Source organism: Cibotium barometz, chromosome 53 (assembly GCF_041138505.1).
Source record: "Cibotium barometz isolate CiBa-2024 chromosome 53, ASM4113850v1, whole genome shotgun sequence".
In the NCBI taxonomy this organism is placed as follows: domain Eukaryota; kingdom Viridiplantae; phylum Streptophyta; class Polypodiopsida; order Cyatheales; family Cibotiaceae; genus Cibotium; species Cibotium barometz.
In genome coordinates, this window is record NC_141098.1 from 36,130,164 (window position 1) to 36,150,781 (window position 20,618).

The following is a 20,618-nucleotide window of genomic DNA, read 5'->3' on the forward strand; positions in this document are numbered from 1 at the left end:
CCGCCGTCCCCTCCGACGGGGACGGCCGTCCCCTTGCCACGTCCCCTCCGTCCCGTCCCCTACGCCGTCCCGCCTCCGTCCCGCGCCTGCAGTTAATCGGGACGGCGTTCCCACGTCCCACGTGGCCGTCCCGCCGTCCCCCTGTCACTATGGTTTTCCTCCCACATGTTATCCATTAGGAGCTCCTGGTACCGTACTTTTCCTCATAGTTGTTTCAGTTTCAGTTAGTTGTTTAATTGTTTTTAGCTTTCCTTACACAGACATTGTATCAGATCCACCAATTGTTGTAACCTTTTTGGTCTCATAGGTCATTTTGGCCTTTTGAAGACGTTAATATATCATTTCATTTCATTTCATTTCATTTCTCTCTCTCTCTCTCTCTCTCTCTCTCTCTCTCTCTCTCTCTCTCTCTCTCTCTCTCTCTCTCTCTCTCAGTTGAGCTACCCACTAAATATTATGCATTGCATGATTGCTGAATCCTGATTGAAATTGTAGGGCATTGTGCATTGAATTTGTCAGAGCAATCATGCCGAAGCGAGAGAACCCATACTGGAAGGAGCACACAAACGTCATTCGCATTGTGACTACTCCAGGGCAGGCAGGTAGTGGCACTCGACAATGGCAGTGCAAGTACTGCAATTTCACCCTCACGAGTACAATTACTCGTGTCATCAAGCACCTCACAGGCATTGGCACCAACAACAATTGTGCAGGGTGCAAGAGAGTGCCACAAGCATTGAGAGATCAGTTGATTGCTGAAAATTTTCCTACAATGGGGGCAGCTGGAAGAGGAAGAGGCACGCAAGAGACACAGGATGCGCTTCATGATGCTCTTCTTGGGGACTTGGCCGGTCCATCCACGTAGGTTGATGAGGATTCACAATCTCAGCCTGCCTCTTCTGAGCAGGCATCGTCTGCCAGAAAGAGGCCTTCTGTCATGCAAGATGAGGATGAGGGTGATACATATACGCAAAGGCAAACCACCTTGCCTTCTCGTGTGCATGCACAGTCTTGGGTCAAAGAAAGGCAAAAGGTGGCTGAGATGGAGATTGCTCGCACTCTCATAGAGTGCAATATCTCCTTCAATGTTTTGAGGACTGACCAATGGAAGAGGATGGTCAGAGCTATAGCCCACGTTGGACACACGGAGTCATGGTCAGGGCTTGAGTACAAAAAGATGCGCACCACGATGCTTGATGAGCAAAAGGCCTTGATAGACAAGGCATTGGTGCCAGTGAAAGCAGATTGGCAACAATTTGGTTGCACTATCATTTCGGATGGCTGGAGTGACACACGGCGACGACACATCATCAATATTCTTGTCTCTTCATGTCTTGGTACGTATTTCTTACGGGCTGTGGATGCTGGGAAGGCAGGCGAACGCATCACTGCTGAGAGTATCTATGAGCATATTCGCCAGGCAATTGTTGAGGTTGGTCTAGAGAATGTGGTGCAGGTTGTAACAGACAATGCTGCTAATTGCAAGGCAATGGGAGACATGGTGGAGGTGGAGTTTCCTCGCATTGTGTGGACTCCATGTGCAGCCCATTGCCTTGATTTGCTTATGGAGGACATAGGCAAGCTGAGTTGGGTGCAACCCATAGTTTCTGATGCCACGAAGATCACTACATTCTTCAGAAAGAAGCAGCAGGCATTGGCTATCTTTAGGAGCCACAGCAACCTAGATATGGTGCGGCTATCCAAGACAAGATTTGCCTATATGTATTTGGTGCTACACAGGCTTTTCAAATTGAGAGATCCACTATTACAGACAGTTGTGGATCCAAAGTGGAGAAATATGTATCATTCACAGACAGAGCCCACCAAATACATACAGAGACGGATACTGGATGAGACCCTCTGGACGGATGTGCAAACTCTCTTAGTGGCTTTGCAACTAGTATTTGTACTTCTGCGAGTCACAGACATGGAGGGCTCCACTTTGGGCTTAGTGTACCACCTCTTCATGCAGATGAAGTCATATTGCAGCTTGTACGTCCCTGACACAGAATTGGTAAGTAAAATCTTGATTCTTGATGGCCGATTACAGAATCTTGATTCTTGAGTCTTGACTTACTAATTGCTCTACTTCTCTGTTTATTTTACTCTTGCAGTCGAGATGATATATTGGCTATTGTGGATTATCGATGGGGGTATATGAGTCGCCCCATTCATGGGATGGCTGCATCCTTTCTACAAGACGCCACTTCTCTTTCATGATAGGGAGCTGCTCACCTTATGAGATAGGTACATTAATAGTATGTTTGATGTGGAGCAGCAATTGGAGATTGATGCGGAGCTCTGCAGCTGGGTCAACAACTTGGGACTCTCATTTGCTAGAGCTGTTGCTCTTAGACCAGAGGCCACCAAGCTTCCTCTTACTTGGTGGCAAAACTATGGAAGACAGGGTCTTCCACAGCTTACAGATATAGCTCTGCGAGTGCTATCTCAGGTATGTATATCATGTATGTACTATGCCATATGAACTAGTCTTGTGAAGCTTGTTGGGAATTGCGGAGCTCACATGAATGAAGCACTTTTTTTGAATTGGAGTGCAGGATTGTTCAGCAGGTCGCTCATACATACAAAGATACGCAATCGTTTGAGCACCTCTGAACTAGAGAAACTGGTCTATTGTAGGGCCAACATGAAGCTCGTACGAGCTTATCATGCTTTGGGCACCCCAAAACAGGTGAGTTTATCCTATTCATTCTCTTATGGGGATTGGCCTCCCATTTACATAGCTTTTATACTATAGTATACACACAGTTGAGTCGTTGACACTCCGCGTTCTCTTTGGTTTTACGTTGAATAGGTGGATCCAACGCGTGTCAAGCTGGTGCCAGATCCTACCACCATTGATGAGGCAGAGCAACGGTTGAGAGATGAGGAGGACGAGATTCTTTGCCTCCTGCATAGAGAGCTGGAGAGTGTAGACAGGCGGGTGACGAGATCGAGAGCCCGGGCTTATAAAATTCAGCTACATGAGGGACCTGCAGATGCAGAGAGTTTTGCCGGAGAGGCGCCTGGAGAGGGAAGCTGCCTATTCAGTTTCCTCGAGCACGTGCGAATGAGGCCGTTCGCCTCATTCACACTACCCAGCAGGATGATGCAGAGGCAGGGACAGGGACATCTGAGGCAGCCCACCCACCTGTGTCCATGATGACAGGGCTTGAGTATGATGACGAGGGCAATGTCATCACGGAGGGTTATATGCTTGATTCTCCAGGGTCATCATCCTCATCGGATGATGAGTTTTGATTTGGATTACCTTAGTTTTGATTTGGTGTTGTATGGACATGGCACATTTTGTCATTGTTCATAGACTCATTTTCAAATTTCATCATTTTTTGATGTGAATTGTGAGTTGTCACGACTCACTTGTGACAATGTGACTTGTCTTAAGTAATAAGTATTAAGTATTAAGTATTAAGTACGATTAACTTATTAAGTATGATTGACGACTTGTCATTCTAATTTCTCACTTTTGAATTAGTAGGTTTGTGACCTTGTTGTCTCTATTTCGAAAGTTTTATATGTCAATGTGGACATGGACTGAAATTTTATGTAGGTGGCTGAAATTTCTGAGATTTTATGTATTTTTACCAATGGTACGTATTTTTATGTACCTTAAAATTGTTTTCTGTACCAAACAACGTACAATACGTACGGATCCGTACAGTACATAATGTTTGGTACCACCTTGCGTGGGCGCATCACCTTGGAGCAGGTCACGTGCACATCACCTTGGCGCCAGGCGGGTTGCATCGGGCTGCGCGTATGTGTGGTACAGGTGGTTGTTGCTGCGCATACGTGTGGTACAGATGGGCTGCGCACATGGGCTACAGCCAGGCAGGAGGCTCTTTGTAGCATGGGCGTCAGGCTATGCGTACGGGTGCTGGCGGTTGCACGTGTGGAAGTTTAGACGGCTGCACATGTGGAAGCAGCCAGGCGGGCAGTGTTCTGCTGCGTGGACCAAATTCAGAGTGCAGTCTCCGGTCTCTCTCTTTCTCTTCGCGAGTAGAGGAGTGCACGGCCGATAATGGAAGCAGGGGTGGAGACTAGAGATCAGTTTCTCTCTCTCTCTCTCTCTCTCTCTCTCTCTCTCTCTCAGTAGATTGCAGGCCTTGGTGCGTGGATATTGTTCTCTCTCTCTCAGTAGATTGTAGGCCCTGGTGCGTGGATATTGTTCTCTCTCTCATCGTGGATTGTAGGCCTTGTTTACGAGATTGGGATACAGAGGATCAAGCTAAGATGCACAGGATGATGTTCTTGGAAGAGATGTGTTGTTGCTCTTCGACTTGGACTTATGTGTATTAAGGGATTGCTTGACACGTCCTCTATCTTTCTCTCTCTAGGTTTTGGCAACCATGATTGGATGGTATATTTGTCATGGAAACAGGTTATTGGTTTTTCGAGAGAAAACTGGACTTTGGTATCGAGGAAACATGCCTATGGTTTATGGATTTAGGTCTATGGTTTATTGGATACAGGTCTTTGGTTTCATGTGGAAAGCATGTCTTTGGATTCATGTGTGGTTCTAGTTTTCTCGAGGTTACATGCAAGCTGTGACTATAGGGAAGGACATAATGGTGTTTAGCCCTATTGTTGTTTGGGAAAGTGGTAGCGATGGAGAAGACCTTTTCAAGTAGGGAGGTGTTGTACAGGTGTGCCTTCTCTATGGAATGCTTTGCTGTAATAACGAGAGTTTTTATTTGGAAGTCTTGGGTGAAAGCTTCGGGGGATCCTATTGGTAGAGGATTCTACAAGTTGTAATTTGTACTCAAATTTTGTTCAAGTAAAGAAATGCCGCAAGGGGCACCACTGCGTTTTGGGGCCAATCGGTGTCCTTGTACTATTTGCAGGAGCACTCTAGCTCCCCTTTTTTGTTTCCTTTTCCAGGTCCCCATGGATGATGAAGTGTCTTGTGTGCGAGTGTTTGTTTCACCGCCTGTCAGATTTCTGAAGGCCGGTTTCAATCACAATGGCTTAGATTTCCCATAACAAATTCTCATGATCTATATACTCCCCTATCTCAATCCTAAGTTTCTTGAGGATTGGGGTGATTTGAGATTGCATCCCTTCAAAGGCAACACTTGATGTTTCCGGAGTGCCAAATCTCTCCTTAGGTAGTTTGACAGCTTTAATGATCCGAGGATGGATATAATGGTGAGTAGCACCAGTATCAAAGTGGATAAGAACAGGTTGATTGGCAACCTTGCTGCAAGCCATAAACAACTTCTTCTCTGAAGGAGTATCATCCAATTGCATGAGTTCTCCAAGGAGAGCACTCACCTGTGGTGATTTTGTGGTTGATTCTCCTTCTTTGGCTTATTGGGGCACTGTCCATGTGCTTTTTCTCCATGAGTATATAGCATGCATGTTCCTAAAAGGTGAATTTGGGCATGTTCTTGGATTCATCTAGGTATATAATTCAGCTGTATTAGCGGACATGCAGATTTCACATTGTGAAGTTTTCGTTCGAGTTGCGGCCAGTTGGTATTGTGCTTATTCTTTCTATCTTTAGCGGTGCATTTGCCCTATCAACTACATATTTGCTTTACTAATTCTTTCTACTTGCTACTTCCCTTAGTGCTAGGCTTCATTATGGCCGAGTCTGCCCTGCATCTCCGGAGGTTTGACAGAAACTTAGTACGAAGGGTTTTGTGTGAATATATGCTCTCGTGTGTGTGTGTGTGTGTGTGTGTGTGTGTGTGTGTGTGTGTGTGTGTGTGTGTGTGTGTGTGTGGAGTGCGTGTGAGAGCATATCTTGATACAGAGTTCTACACCCACTATTGGGCACTGATGATGTTAGTGGGGATGTTGTAGAATCTAGTCCATACTATGCATAATGGAGTTGATAGTTATATATGTTGATCATGTCCACTCCCGGCTAGTTCATGTGTGAACATAGCTTACTCACGGGCATTTTTTCCCTGTGATTGGACACATGTGTTTTCCTCGTGTGAACACACTTATGTGTGTTGGGCACTTTGCCCTAGGCTACTATATGTACTCACTTGTACTTTCATATCATTATTGAGTACATCTTTTCCAGCACTCACGGCACTCACGTTTCTCTGTGCTTGAGGTTGTGTGTGTGTCTGCAGGCTAGCTGCCCTCCTACCTAATATTGGTATTAGAGCAGGGTGTTGCTAGGGTTAGGGTTACCCCCATTGCCCTTGAGCTTCTCCTTCTGCTTCAGCCTATTGCACACATCAGAGCATTAGGGTTAGGCTACATCTTGCATTAGGGTTAGGGTTTTCCCTACTTCCCTCTACATCCGCCTTGTCGCCGCCCTCAGAGCCGCCACCACTGTGCGCGGCCGCCTGTCAGATCTGCGCCGCCCTTCATCGTACGGCACTCTGTGCGCCGGCTGTACCTGTGCCGTCGCTCAGATCTGTCGTCGCCCTTGCATCGTATGCCGCCCGTCCACTGTACAATAGCCGCTCTGCATCGTACGTCGCGTCCCAGATCTGTCACCCTGCCCTAGATTTGCGCCGCCCCGTCTCAGATCTGCGCCGCCTTGCCCCAGATCTGGCGCCGCCTAGATCTACGTCCCGTCCCAGATCTGTCACCCTGCCCTAGATTTGCGCCGCCCCGCCTAGATCTACGTCCCGTCCCAGATCTGTCACCCTGCCCTAGATTTGTGCCGCCCCGTCTCAGATCTGCGCCGCCTTGCCCCAGATCTGGCGCCGCCCGTCCTTTGCCCAGCACCGCCCTGTACCGTGCGTCGACTGTACCATACGGCACCATCGCCATTCAGTTCTGCGCCACCCTGTTGCACTTATACACTTCGCCGCCTAGCAGCTGTTGTGTTGCCAGTTGCCACCGTACAGCTCAACAGTAAATTGATAGAGCACCCTCCATACAGATCTGCACGGCTCCTGCAAAGTGTACCTACACATTGGAAAATTTGAGGTATTTGAAAATTTTCAAAAATTTCAACCCATACAGGTTTACAAGTTAAGTTTGTGAGATTTGGTAGTTTTTGTTCTGAAATTGCACATTTTGCTTGTTGAAATTTAAGGCTTTTCACCATTGAGCCTGCAATTCCAACATTGCAATACATTGGCATTGATTTGAGCAGATTTGGTGCATAATTGCACTAGAAATTTGGTGATTCTGTAGAAATTGGCACTATTTGCAGGCATTTTGGGTATTACAGGCGCATTTACTTGGCATTGGGGCATTTTCCCCAATTTTTTGGGCATTACAGCATTTGGTAGAGGTGACAATTGCTTTAGCAGATTTACACGCACAGGTCCGGTTCAGATTTGATCTAATTGGCTGCCTAAAAATTGGGGCTTTTCTACATTGAGTCCCTCTTTGCAGCATTGACCAATTTACCTTTGATTTTGCCAGGATTCGAGCACTTGCAGCTTTTACAGATGTCAGCTGATCGTGTCTTTCACGGCACATGTATACATTTGTGGTTTGCTGCAGTATATGTATGCCGTTGTGTACACTTTGACAGATTTGCATCATCATGCAGAACATTTGGAGATTTGGGACATGCATATGTATTTCTCGTGGTGAAGGAGTTCCCTTTCAGTCCATTGATTATCTTGCTATTTATCTCCCGTATTGCTACGGTTTTGCTGGGCATTGCCTACTTGTGGTGACTTGTGACAGATTTGCTGTGTTATCATGGCCAACAGTAATAATGACCTCTTTGGAATGCTACCTCAAGAGGACAAGCTCAATGGGGATAACTACCCTATGTGGGCTTATATGATGCGGCATGTATTGGTTGCCAAGAATGTATGGCTGGCACTGAGGAGTGTCTTCTTGCACCTGCTCCAGCGAAAGGTGAAGTGATTCCCGCTCACCCTCTTGGAGGTCCACCTCCTCGTCCTCCTCCTACTCAGCAGCAACGTACTTGGGATGCTAGGGATGCTCAGGCCCATGCGTTGATTGCTCTCTCGTGCCGCAGGCATATCATTCCGCACATTCGTTCTTGCACCAATGCAAAGGGTACTTGGGATACCTTGGCGGCGTTGTATTCAGGTCGCAATGAGGCTCGTGTAGCTTACCTTCGGGGCAAGCTTGACCGCATGCTTGAAGGTGACTCTATCGATTAGTACCTTACGCATGTGAAAGATCTACGAGAGTAGCTCACTAACATTTATGAGGTCTTGATAGATGACTATCTTGTTCAGACAGTTTTGCGTAATTTGCCCGACTCTTATCAGACAGTTGGCACCACTTTGTGGTTGTTGGCCGGCAAGGCACCTAATGCGGTCACTTTTGACAACCTTGTGACTCTCTTGCTTAGTGAAGAGCAATCTCGTTCCAACAGGAACAACATGATGTCTGTTGAGTCAGCAATGGCTTCTCCCTTTTGTGGGAATAGATCTGGGCCTAAACCTAGTCGATCGGATCCTCCCAAGACAGAGGACAAGCCTGAAAAGAAAAAGCGTTGTAATTATTGCAGGAAAACAGGGCACACCATAGAGGAATGCAGGAAGCGTATTGAGAGGCAAAAAAAGAAGCAGCTGACATCTTCTTCCACAGGTGTAGATCAGGCCAATTTGGCTACACATGTATGAGCCTTGACCCTTACATCTTCATCACCTGCAGAGATGTCTTCTGATGCCGTTGCTTTTGATGACTATGCTTTATAGTCTGTACTCCTTGGTATACATTGTTTGGCAGATGCATTTCAGGGGGGGATTTTACTTGCCCACATGTAGTTGGTGATGCCTCGTGGTCACTTATGCTCCTTATTCTTGTCTATGCTAGACGCTTTCTCTTATGTGATGTCTACTGGAGATGCCTTTTATGCTGCTTTCCCTTGCATCGGGATTGTTTCTACAGTGTTGACATTGTCACTTTCTCACATGTGATGTTTACTGGGAGTGCCTTTTGCACACTTGGCTAGTGTTGGCTTGCTCTCATGGTTTTGACATGTCACATGTATAATATTCATTGTGAGATTATGCATCTTTACACTTGCCATACATGCCACTGATCATGGCATCGGAGAGAGTTTACCCATCCTCTCATAGCATTGGCTGATGCCCGCCTCGAGCCCCCACTTTTTCTCCTAATTTTCAGCTTTTCCCATTGCTGCATTTTTACTTTTATTAGCCCTACCATTGCTGATTTTTCCTCATCGGATCCTCCATTGACGAGTTTCCCTCTTGCAGCTTACATTGCATGTCTCACAGGCATCTCTTCTGGATCCTGTTGCCTTTACTCATGCGTATATCTGCTACCTCTTCTTATGCTTATCATTGGTGCAGTTTCAGAGCTATGCTTTGCTCTCTTGTTGTCATTGATGTGGATTACATGCAGTTCAGCTTGGCATTTGGATGCTTGCCTTCATGGGGTATTATGCGATGCCTCTTGATTTGATGCAGTTGATGTCCACGTGATCTTTGCCATCCATTTCAGGTGATGCGTTTCTAGCATTAGCACTATGACATTGGGGCTTCACTATTTTCCCGTCATATAGTGGTTGCCTTTCCCATTGGCACTGCAGTTCATCTTTGCCATCGTGATCTCTCTTGATCACTCTTACTGCGGAGCATAGTGTAGGGCAGCATTCCAGTTCATCTTTGCCATCGTGATCTCTCTTGATCACTCTTCTTGCTTCCAGTTCACACAGTTCACACCGTTCGCTTGAGGAGGGTTTGTTGGTCATGTCCACTCTCCGCTTGTGTGTGTGTGTGTGCAGGAAGAGGATATTGTGCTTATTCTTTCTATCTTTAGCGGTGCATTTGCCCTATCAACTACTTATTTGCTGTACTAACTCTTTCTATTTGCTACTTCCCTTAGTGCTAGGCTTCATTATGGCTGAGTCTGTCTTGCATCTTCGGAGGTTTGACAGAAACTCAATACGAAGGGCTTTGTGTGAATATGTGCTCTTATGTGTGTGTGTGTGTGTGTGTGTGTGTGGGGAGTGCATGTGTAGGAGCATATCTTGATATAGAGTTCTACACCCATTACTGGGCACTGATGACATTAGTGGGGATGTCGTAGTATCTAGTCCATACTATGCATAATGGAGTTGATAGTTATATAGTCTTGTGGGTTGACTACCATGAGTATATAGCATGCACGTTCCTAAAAGGTGAACTTGGGCATGTTCCTGGATTCATCCAGGTATATAATTCAGCCGTATTAACGTTAGTGGGGATGTCGTAGTATCTATTCCATACTATGCATAATGGAGTTGATAGTTATATAGTCTTGTGGGTTGACTACCATGAGTATATAGCATGCACGTTTCTAAAAGGTGAATTTGGGCATGTTCTTGGATTCATCTAGGTATATAATTCAGCCGTATTAGCGGACATGCAGATTTCACATTGTGAAGTTTTCGTCCAAGTTGCGGCTAGTTGATATTGTGCTTATTCTTTCTATCTTTAGCAGTGCATTTGCCCTATCAACTACTTATTTGCTGTACTAATTCTTTCTATTTGCTACTTCCGTGAATGCTAGCCTTCATTATGGCTGAGTCTGCCCTGCATCTCCGGAGGTTTGACAGAAACTCAGTATGAAGGGCTTTGTGTGAATATATACTCTTATGTGTGTGTGTGTGTGTGTGTGTGGAGTAAATTACTATGGGCAAGTAAATTACCTTTACAACCAAGGTTATTTTTATGGAGATGCATGGTTGGTGCGCTTTCGGTGGGAGTTAAATTAGTCAAAAGAGGGATAGCGTCCTCTTCTTGTCTCCGATGTTCGTATCAGTTTGAGACAGTTCTTCACTTGCTATGGCTATGTCCTCACTCAAAGTTGTTTTTGGACAGAATTTCAGGTTATTTGCATCTTCGCTTTCCGGGACAGAGATTTGGGAAATTCTTTTGGCTATTTGGCAAATCTTCACATTCCCTGTCAGAGTTTTCCTTGTTTCTCTCTTTGGTTCGATATTGGGCACTATGGATTATATGGATGCAGCATAATTATGCTTTCTTGGGTCAGCCACTGTCTCATTCATATGAGTCCTTTAGATTCTCACTGAGGCAGTCTTTGTATGATGCTTGTCACGAGGGTGATCTTCATGTCTCTTGCATAGAACTTTTTTACTACTGTTTTTAAGTTCTAGGGTTTAGACATCCTCTTTATGTCAAACCCCTTTGTACATTTATGATATAATGCAATTTCAACTGGTTTTACCAAAAAAAAAGTGTGTGTGTGTGAGTGTGTGTGTGAGAGCATATCTTGATATAGAGTTCTACACCCACTATTGGACACTGATGACGTTAGTGGGGATGTCGTAGTATCTAGTCCATACTATGCATAATGGAGTTGATAGTTATATAGTCTTGTGGGTTGACTATCATGAGTATATAGCATGCACGTTCCTAAAAGGTGAATTTGGGCATGTTCTTGGATTCATCTAGGGATATAGTTGAAGCATTTTCCTTCCTTGGTATACTCTGACAATTGTTGATATGTCATCTTCCTTCTGGATGGTAGAGGTGTTCTACCACCATCCTTCGGCTTTTGCTCTTGTTGTTTCGACTTCTTTTGGTCAAACACCTTGGCCTTCTTCTTTTGGGTCTCTTCTTTGTAAGACTTCCTAGTTGTCCAAGGCATATGCAATACTTCTGTTTCTATGGCTTTATCTTGAGTTGCTTCCAAGGTGTCTAGTTTTGTCATCTTCACCGCCCGTCAAAGCGATGGATGTAAGCCATGGATAAAAATGAGAATTCTTGCTTAATTAGCTACTCAAAAGATATACAAATCACAATTCATGCTCCATGAGCTATCTGGTAATTACCAACTCACGTATGGAACAGCTTTGAGCAAAACAATGATCAATTCGAAGATCAATGTAGGGAGGTGGTTACAAATGCTAGCGCTGACATCAAATGTTTGTGCTTCACTTTTAATGTTGGCCGACTGAACTAGTCTTACCCGTCCGCTGTTGTAGATTGGAGCATGGCTGCTCCCTAGGTGCTGTTGGGTGGCTCTAGGTGCTGTCCAGGGCTGGACAGGCTGCTGTAACCATGGGCTGGCCTTTTGGCTTGCCCATAGGCATTGCTAATGCTTTTGATGCACAAACATAATGTTAAGGCTGACTGCTACTTGAACTTTATCTGATGAATTCTCCAAGTGGGTTAAGAGGACCGTCTCCAGACTCACCTCTATGGCTCGGAGACTGACCTACGTAGCTCGTGCCTGATTGTCCCTGGATTGAAGGCTCACAATGGGGTCACAACGTACGACAAATATTCCTAGAAAGGTATTACTTCTACAAATATTGCACTAGTGATGATGCTAGTGTGTCACTATGTATCCCAGTGCAGGGTGCACGTGACAGCGAGGATGATGCTACGCGATGGCAGGTGAGGATCTCCTGAATCCGGGTAGAGAGAGAGAGAGAGAGTTGTGAAAATTTATAGGCAACAAAAGGGGTGCAGGTAGAGATGGTAAAGGTCGAGGCGGGCGGCCATTCTGTGCAGGTGGCACACGGTGGATGGAACATAAGTATCGACGTGGTAGCTATTGTGACGGGTTGTGATGGGTGCACAAGTGTGCAAGGCTTGGTTGATTAAGAGGGGTGCAAGAAGAGTTGAGGCTTGCAAGTTCGTGTGGTACACCGACACCGATGGACATGATTGTAGGTATGGTTGTGAGAAGAGAGCAAGCTAGGGTTTCATGCACATTAGGGTTTTGTGGAGGCTAAAGTTTGGGTTCCGTGTAGGTTAGGGCTAGGATGTTGAGATAGAGAGAAAGAAACAATGAAAGAAAGAAAGTTCTATCAACGTCTACAAAAGACCAAAGGGTTTGTGAGACCAAAAGTGTTACAATGTGTCCATGAAATGATAGAACCATGATAAAAAACCCAACTAGAGCTGAGAGAAAAAAACATTAGCCTTTTAAGTGCCAGTGGTACAATACAATGTGAGTGGTTCCTTTTCATTTATGACTGTATAGAGGCTGTCCACATCCACTGTTTGTGGAGGGGCACTCCTGTGTTTTTGGAGGATCTCTCGGATCTGAAGTTGTCGGGTGGAGCATTTCCTTGGAATAATGGGTCTTGGCCCTTGGGCATCTAGCTCACTTGTGGGCTGCGTGGTCTGTTGAGCAGGGGTACCGGGTCATGTGCTGTTGTGTGCGTTGCGTGGTCTCTCTCGAAGAGGGGCATCCAGGTCAGGGCTATCTTGTGGTTGTCCACGAGGGCCTCCATCTTGGGTCGGATGTGTGTGTGTGTGAGAGAGAGAGAGAGAGAGAAAGAAAGAAAGAAAGAAAGATATATTAACGTCTGCAAAAGGCCAAAATTGACATATGAGACAAACAAGTAGTACAATGATGTTCCTCCAGTCATCAAGAGGAAAATGCGGAGTGAGAATAAAATGCACAAGTATGCCAACACGACCATAGGGGACTTAATGGTGGTGTACAAACGAGAGGGTGTGGATGGAGTACTAGGGCTACTAATGCATCTCTATATGCTGAAGGGGTGATACAAGTATGATATGTTATCTACTCCTAACTCCATCCAGTCCCATAGTCTGGGTACAATATGCCATACATCCGATCTGAGGATGCCGTAAATGTCTCGAACATGCGTCCTGGATCAGAGCGAAAATGTGCCAGCTGCTCCTCGACCTCCTGCTGGTGTCGAGACCGGATGGCCGCGATCTCTCTGTGGTGTAGCCGTGGTGTCTGGTAGCCGGCTAGTCTGGGTTGTCGCCTAGCTCGAATCTCCTCCGCTCGCTGAGATGTCACTCCCAATGTATGTTGCTGGGCTACTGGTGCCAATCTCTACATTAAACATCTACAAAAGATCCAAAGGGTTTATGAGACCAAATAGTGCTACAATAGTTCCACGAGATAACATGATCATGGAAATAAAAAGAAAAATGAACTAATACATCATAGCGTAGCATTTGAAAGGTATCTCCAATGTCCAGAAAAAAAGAGAGAATAACATCTTCAAAAGACCTGTGTACATAGTATAGTGTCCATGAAATCTCGTCATGGATGAAATAAGGAGAGGCAATAGTAAACTAAAACTGTGGGACTCAGAGATTATACAAGATGAAAAATCTAGATCCTACTATGCTAGGTATAGGGTACAATAAATGATGGGATATGGGAGAGCTGAATAAAAACAGTCAATCAACCTTGTATGCCGGGCAAGGGCTTATCCAGGAAGTCCATCATGGCTGATACAAGAAGGCTAGAGATGTCGATAGTCTGCTGTGAGGATGAGGCTGCTCGATGGCAGTATTGGATCTCCTGAATCCGAGGCTGATGAGCTGGGGGTGGTCGGGGTCCCGTGGGCCTGCAGCAAGGGGGCACTGTGGTATAGGCTCCCGTATCCACTGTGATGGGCTCTAGTGGCTCCCTATCCACCCCTCTAGGCTGGAAAAAACTGGTGATGGTAAGCTGAGAGGAGGGCTGTTGGGGGCGAGGATCTCTGAGCAGTGACTCTCTGTGATGATACAATGTGTGTGAATACTATGGTGGGAGATGCATAGCACATTGTCTATAGCCTAAACAAACATGCATTTCCTTACGTTCTATCTGTTTGTTGTTTCATGATCATCTCAAACTTTACTTGAGGTTGGCCCTTGAGCATGGCTTATTTCCATACTTTAGCTATTGTTTTGCAATATGCTCAAAATGATTAGTTCTTGGCAACTGGTTGGTTTCTTGAATGGCATTGTTTATAGGCAATACTGTAGTTGTGCTTTGCATGAATGAGGCATAATCTGAATGATCTTGAAATGCAGATTGTCAATAGGGACTTATCTATTGCAGTAGTCAGGGCTTTTCTCACTAAACGCGAAGAAGAGGTGACAAATGAAAGCAGCAGGAAGAAACATCGTGCTCAAAGCCATCAAAAGCTTGAAGAGAAGGAAGATGCACAGACATCACGTGATGGTGCCCCCACCAGTCCAAATGATATAAAGACCGAGGACAAGAAGCTAGACGTTATGAATGCACCAGTCAAGCCACTGCGTATTCTTGAGGCATAGGATCACTAACCTTTTATGTCTTTACGTTTCGGGACTGGAGCTTTTATGCAGCTGTGTTAATTTTTTAAATGACTCAAATTGGCTACATTTGAATATAATAAAGTAAATATTTGCATGCTTTTGATTTGCCTCATTTTACAGGCCTTGGCAGCTTCCGGCTTGCGGGCACTACGCTATGCACGGGAAATTGAGGGGGTGGGATCAGTCATAGCATTGGATAATGATGAAGGTGCACTATCTTTTGTTGTGGTGTCCACGTTCTGCCTTTTGTAAATGATCACTATAGTTAACATGGATTGAGTTTTATATCTTAGTTGCTGTTGAGGCCTGCAAACGCAACATAAAGCTAAATGGCTCCAGTGCTGTTGCAAAAGTACAAGCTGTACGTGATGATGCAAGAATTTACATGTTGACCCATGAAAAACAGTTCGATGCGGTGAGCTTCAGATTTTAGTTAGCATTTTGAGAATATCAATGTATAACCCCCCCCCTCCCCCCTCCCCCCCCCCCCCCCCCCCGGGCGATCCCACCCAACCCCACCCCTCTTCTTCCTTCTCTCTCCTGTGCTCTTGAGAGAGAGAGAGAGAGAGAGAGAGAGAGAGAGAGAGAGAGTTATATTAACGTCTACGGAAGGCTCCAAGGGCCTAAGAGACCAAAAGTAATACAATGGTACCATGGATATATTGAGCCATGGAAAATTGAAAGAAAAAGTAAAATGAAAACATGTAACAATGTGATCAACAGATGATCCTGTGTAGAGTTAGATATGCTATGACCAGCTAATGACGATACCTGCCTCGGCCAGAACCGGTCTGATAGTGGAGTGAATGTCAGTCCTCTCTAATGGGAGTGTGTCATGTCGGCGGAGAACCTCACGAATCTGTCTCTGCGTGGTGGAGGGACATGATGCTCTGGGTTCGGGACGTTGGGCTTGCAGAATGGATCGACCTCTCTCGCTAAGAACTCCTTTGGGGCGTGAAGTTGGAGCGTGGGTACGGGTGGTGGGCTCTGATGTCGTAGTAGGGTACCTCCTGGGGCTCTCACTTGTCCGGTGACGGATTCATAGAGGGCGATGATGCTCCAAACCATGTCAGATGGGACTCTGATCTCCTATAGAGGGTGTAAGAGGCGGGCTTGGGGTACAGTATCAAAAGCTTTGCTGAAATCCACAAAGCAGCAGTAAATCCTCTGGTGTTGTGCTCTACCCTCCTCGATGATGGCACGGAGGGTGAAGATGTGGTCAAGGGTAGAGTAGCTCATCCGAAAGCTAGCGTGTCCTGAGGCTCTGCATCCCTCGTTCTCTGCAAATGAACTGAGCTCCGCCTCTAGCACTGATCCATAGAGTTTAGTCAATGTGTGGCCAATCATGATCGTCCTGTAGTTATTAGGATCAAGTGGATCTCTGGCTTTGAGGATGGGGGTAATGGTGTTGGTGGACCAAGAGGGTTGAAATCCTTCACAAAGGGCTCTATTGAACATGTAGGCTAGTAGGGGTGCTAGGGTATCATGGGCATGCGAGATGTACTCATCAGCAGTGAGTCCCTCATGATCTTGGGCCTCGCCCATTGCGTAGTCTACGAACGGCCTTTAGGACCATGCCCTTTGTGAAGAAGGTGGAGGTGGTGGGGCGGGGGTAGGGGTTGCTGATAGGGGATTTCCGAGCATAGAACTCCCGTTTCTTGCGTTGGGTGAGCCGTTGAGAAATCCGTTGCGCTTGGCGCTTCGTGATTTGCCCAATCCGTACCTCATGCTTAAGACGGGAGCGTGTGGCCCGACATTCGTCATCATACCAACAGTTCTGAGGCATGGAACCGCAAGGTGGCTTGGCAGTAGACCGCCGCGTGCAGATGAAAGAAGCTGTGGCGGATATGTGGAGTATGGTGGTGAGTTGTGTTGTGAGGGTGGATAGTGGGACAATAGGTTCCACATCCTGGAGTTGGGGGTAGATGTGGTTGGAGTAAACAGGGTCAAGCTCGTGAGCAAAGAGGACCTGAGTGTAATGTGAGATGGGGGGGGGTGGTGGTGGAGGGACGGTTGGTGTGCAGGTAAGAGTGAAAGAGAGGTAGGCATGGTCAGCTTCAAAAGGGGGTGGCGGAATGGAGAAGTCGGGAATAATGTGTGCCAAAGCCGGAGATCCCATAAGGTAGTCCACAATGCTAGTACCTCCTGAGCGAGGGAAGGAGGTGAGGGCGCCGGAGGAGGGCTATCGGGACATCCTGTTATAGATAACGAGACCATGTGCAGCTCCTAGCTCTAAGAAATATCTCCTAGACAGTGTGACCTCCCCACGGTCGTGTGATGATCGCTGCAGCCCTGTGTCAGTGATGTCCAGCTCCTGTAGTTTGATAGGGTCGTGTAGATCGAGTAGTGGGACTTGCTGACTTCCCGTCGTGGTGTTGAAATCCCCGAGCAGGAGGACTTCCCCCAACTGTGAGAACTCCATGATATCCTTATATAATGGTAAGTACGGTGATTGGCCATGCTGTGCGGCATAAGGGGAGTGGCGTGGTGCAAAATAACACACAGCAATGTGGATGACTCTGTCACTGCTAAGCTGTAGCCGCACCCAAAGATATCGTGCATCCTCGTCCTTTCGGACAATGCCGAGAATCTATAGGAGATGGGATCTAAATAGGATAGCTGCAACCCCAGAGCCATGTACTCCTCCTGATGTGCGGGTCTCGCCTCGAAAAGTTGACTCCCACTCATACCCAGCTATGTATGGTAAGTCCCTCTCAGGGCTCTGCTGAGTCTCTGTATAAACCTAGGTGTTTGGTCTCATAGACCCTGCGTCCCTATTTGGGACGATGCTCAGTGATAATAAGTCTACCATCTCTGTAGATAGCCCACTTGCCTGCTCTGTGGGCCTCATGAGAGAGAAATGAAATGTTATATTAACGTCTTCAAAAGGCCAAAGTGACCTATGAGACCAAAGTTACAACCATGTGACATCTGATACACTGTCTGGAAAAGAAAAGAAAGAACTGAAGGTAAGTATCTAGCCCCACAATACATCAGTAGGGGGCATCCGGAAGCAGCAACTAGGGAGAGTGGGAAGCTAATGCTACTAGTCAAAATGGGGTACATGAGTACATGGATACATGAATACATGAGTATGGGGGAGTACAAAAGTGACAGTGAGTACAACAGTATATGGCTGGAGTCGTAATCATCCTAGGAGCTCTAGCATTTCCTAATGGATAACATCTGGGAGGAAAACTCCAGCAACAAAGGTAAGCATCATACACATCACTATCCAAAGATGTCTCTCATCGGTCGATGGCGGATATCCTCAATGTCCTCCATGGTGAGTACTGTGACTGGACGTCTCCCATGCCGTGCTAGTATGGTCCTGATCCTTTGTTGTAGTCTCCGCCGGTGTCCAGATGGGCCTCTCATCTTGGGGCGCCTGGACCGCCCCAGCTCTATAGCCCGATCAATCAGTGTACCTCTGGTGCGGCTGTACTCTGGGGCTAGCTGCAATGCCTGCTGGCCTGACTGCTCAATCTCTGGTCGAAAGAAGTCTGTAATCTGCCTCTGTAGGTGTCTCTCCCTCTCTGATCCCCTCCCTCTCAGGAGACCCTCTCTATGTCTACGCAGCTCCAGCAAGTACAATCCGAGGCATCTCTGATCCTGGTATCTCATGACTCTAGAAAGTGGTCCAAAGCCCTCTCTGAACAGGCAGTGAAAACGGTCTCGTATCTCATAATATACTGGACAGTGACATATGTAATGTAACTCTGTCTCTGGCTCCATCTGGCACAGTTGACAAATCCTGGCCTCAGCTCTGGTACTCCTCTGAATCTGCCAGTCTCAATCTCTAGCTGGTGTGAGGATGTGCACATTTGACCAATAGCACATCGTACCCCATGAGAAAGATGAGTATCCATGTAGCTTGGTCTAATCACAAACCCATCCTCCGTGAGCTGGAGAAGATGATCTCTATAGAAAGCCATCTTCGTACCAAGCTCGTGTGTTGGCTGTATCCATGTCCTTCTAGTGTCCAGCTGAGTCAAGTCCTGCCTGATAAGTCTGGTAATCGCTGCCCGTGTGAGAGAGAGGGAGGGTGCATCCAGGGAGTACTGAAATGGAGGTAGCCTGTCCATACTAAAGCCATGCAGTTGGAACCAAGCTGTCATCTGTGCATACCAACATGATCCGTCTCCCTGTGATGCCAACTGTCGTGAAGACTCCAGGGCTAAGCGAGCATATCTGTCTCTAGGGAGAGCCCAAGTGCTATGTATAAAGGAGACTGATTGAGTGAGTGCCTCTACTACCAATGGGGGGGCAGCCATCTCTGCACGGATAATATCATGTGGTACGGAGGCCTTGGCCCTAATCATCCGGGAAATCATAGAAACCAAGGACCTCTCCCTACGTCTCCATCCGTCAGTGCTACCAGCTCGGCTGTGGTGATCCACTGAGGGTCCCCATATCTCCACTCCATACAGCATGGCTGAAGTGACCAAAGTGTCAAACAGCCAGAGCTTTGTTCGAGGTTCCTGAAACTGAACCTGCGAACACATCCTCTCTAGTCTCCCCAATGTTGCATAAGCTCTGGTCAATCTGGTCTCCGCTGCTCTCCTCAAGGAAAATAGTGGGCCACTAAAAACCACACCAAGGTAAGTATATGCATCTGTATACTCCACTGTCTCTTGACCATATGTAAAGGTGGGTATTGACCTCCTAACCCACTGTGCTGTGGTGTTAAACACCATCACCTTGGTTTTACCAAGGTTAACAGACAATCCACTGTCCTCTGCAAACGTGTGCAATGCATCCAAATGACATTGCATCTCCTCTGGAGAATCTGAGATCAGCACAATATCATCAGCATACAATAATAGCGGAATCCATGTCCCTGCTAGCTGTGCTCCTCTGTCACCCTCCCGCTCTACATAGTCCAAAACCTCATCCACATACATCCCAAATAAGGTGGGAGAAAGGGGGCAGCCCTGTTTCACCCCAATAGTGGAGTGAACCATCTCAGATATACCTTGAGTAGTACGTACCTGCCCCACAACTGTCCTGTATAAAGCCATGATTCCCCAAATCAGCTCTGTGGGCACTCCCATCTCCTGTAGTCTGCGCATCAGTCTGGCTCTCGGTACTGTGTCAAAAGCTTTGCGGAAATCCACAAAGCAACAATAAATCCTCCTGCCATATAATCTACCCTCCTCCATAATAGCTCTGAGTGTCAAGATATGGTCAAGAGTGGAGAAACCTCTCCTGAACTTTGCCTGCCCTGATGCACGTATGCCCTCTCTCTCTGCCCATCTACTCAACTCCTGCTCAAGAATAGATGCATATAATCTAGCCCATGAGTAACCAATCATGATGGTACGATAATTCCCAGGAAGCATGGGTTCCCTTGACTTGAAGATAGGCACAATCGTGGACATATTCCAAGTCTCAGGAAAACCCTCACACATGGCTCGGTTAAACATCATAGCAATAAGCTCTGCAAGCATATCTCTGGCATGAATAAAGTGCTCTGCTACCAAACCATCATGATCATATGCTCTCCCAGTCCTCATCCTGTCAATAGCTTTCCTTAACCATCTCAGCAGTAAAGAAAGCACATGCCTTTGGGCATGGCTCCGATGGGTCTGGCAAGGGCGGCTGTCCTGGTGCTGTATACAGGGATGCTGCATACTCACCCCAAATCTCTGT

General features: G+C 46.5%; 1 protein-coding gene and 1 pseudogene across 3 annotated transcripts in view; both read left to right on the forward strand.

The window, feature by feature from the left end:
- Positions 1–20,618, forward strand: part of LOC147608576 (tRNA (guanine(26)-N(2))-dimethyltransferase 2-like) — a 135,052-nt gene that overhangs the window by 30,453 nt on the left and 83,981 nt on the right. For both annotated transcript variants that reach the window (XM_086789499.1, XM_086789500.1), the window contains 3 exons: positions 14,700–14,939; positions 15,087–15,174; positions 15,260–15,381. In XM_086789499.1, coding sequence (XP_086645625.1) covers positions 14,700–14,939; positions 15,087–15,174; positions 15,260–15,381 — 450 coding nt within the window. The remainder of the gene's footprint in view (positions 1–14,699; positions 14,940–15,086; positions 15,175–15,259; positions 15,382–20,618) is intronic.
- On the forward strand, positions 403–3,735 carry LOC147608578 (uncharacterized; annotated as a pseudogene). The gene is made up of 2 exons (XR_015264533.1): positions 403–2,692; positions 2,816–3,735. The product of XR_015264533.1 is annotated as an uncharacterized LOC147608578 (transcript).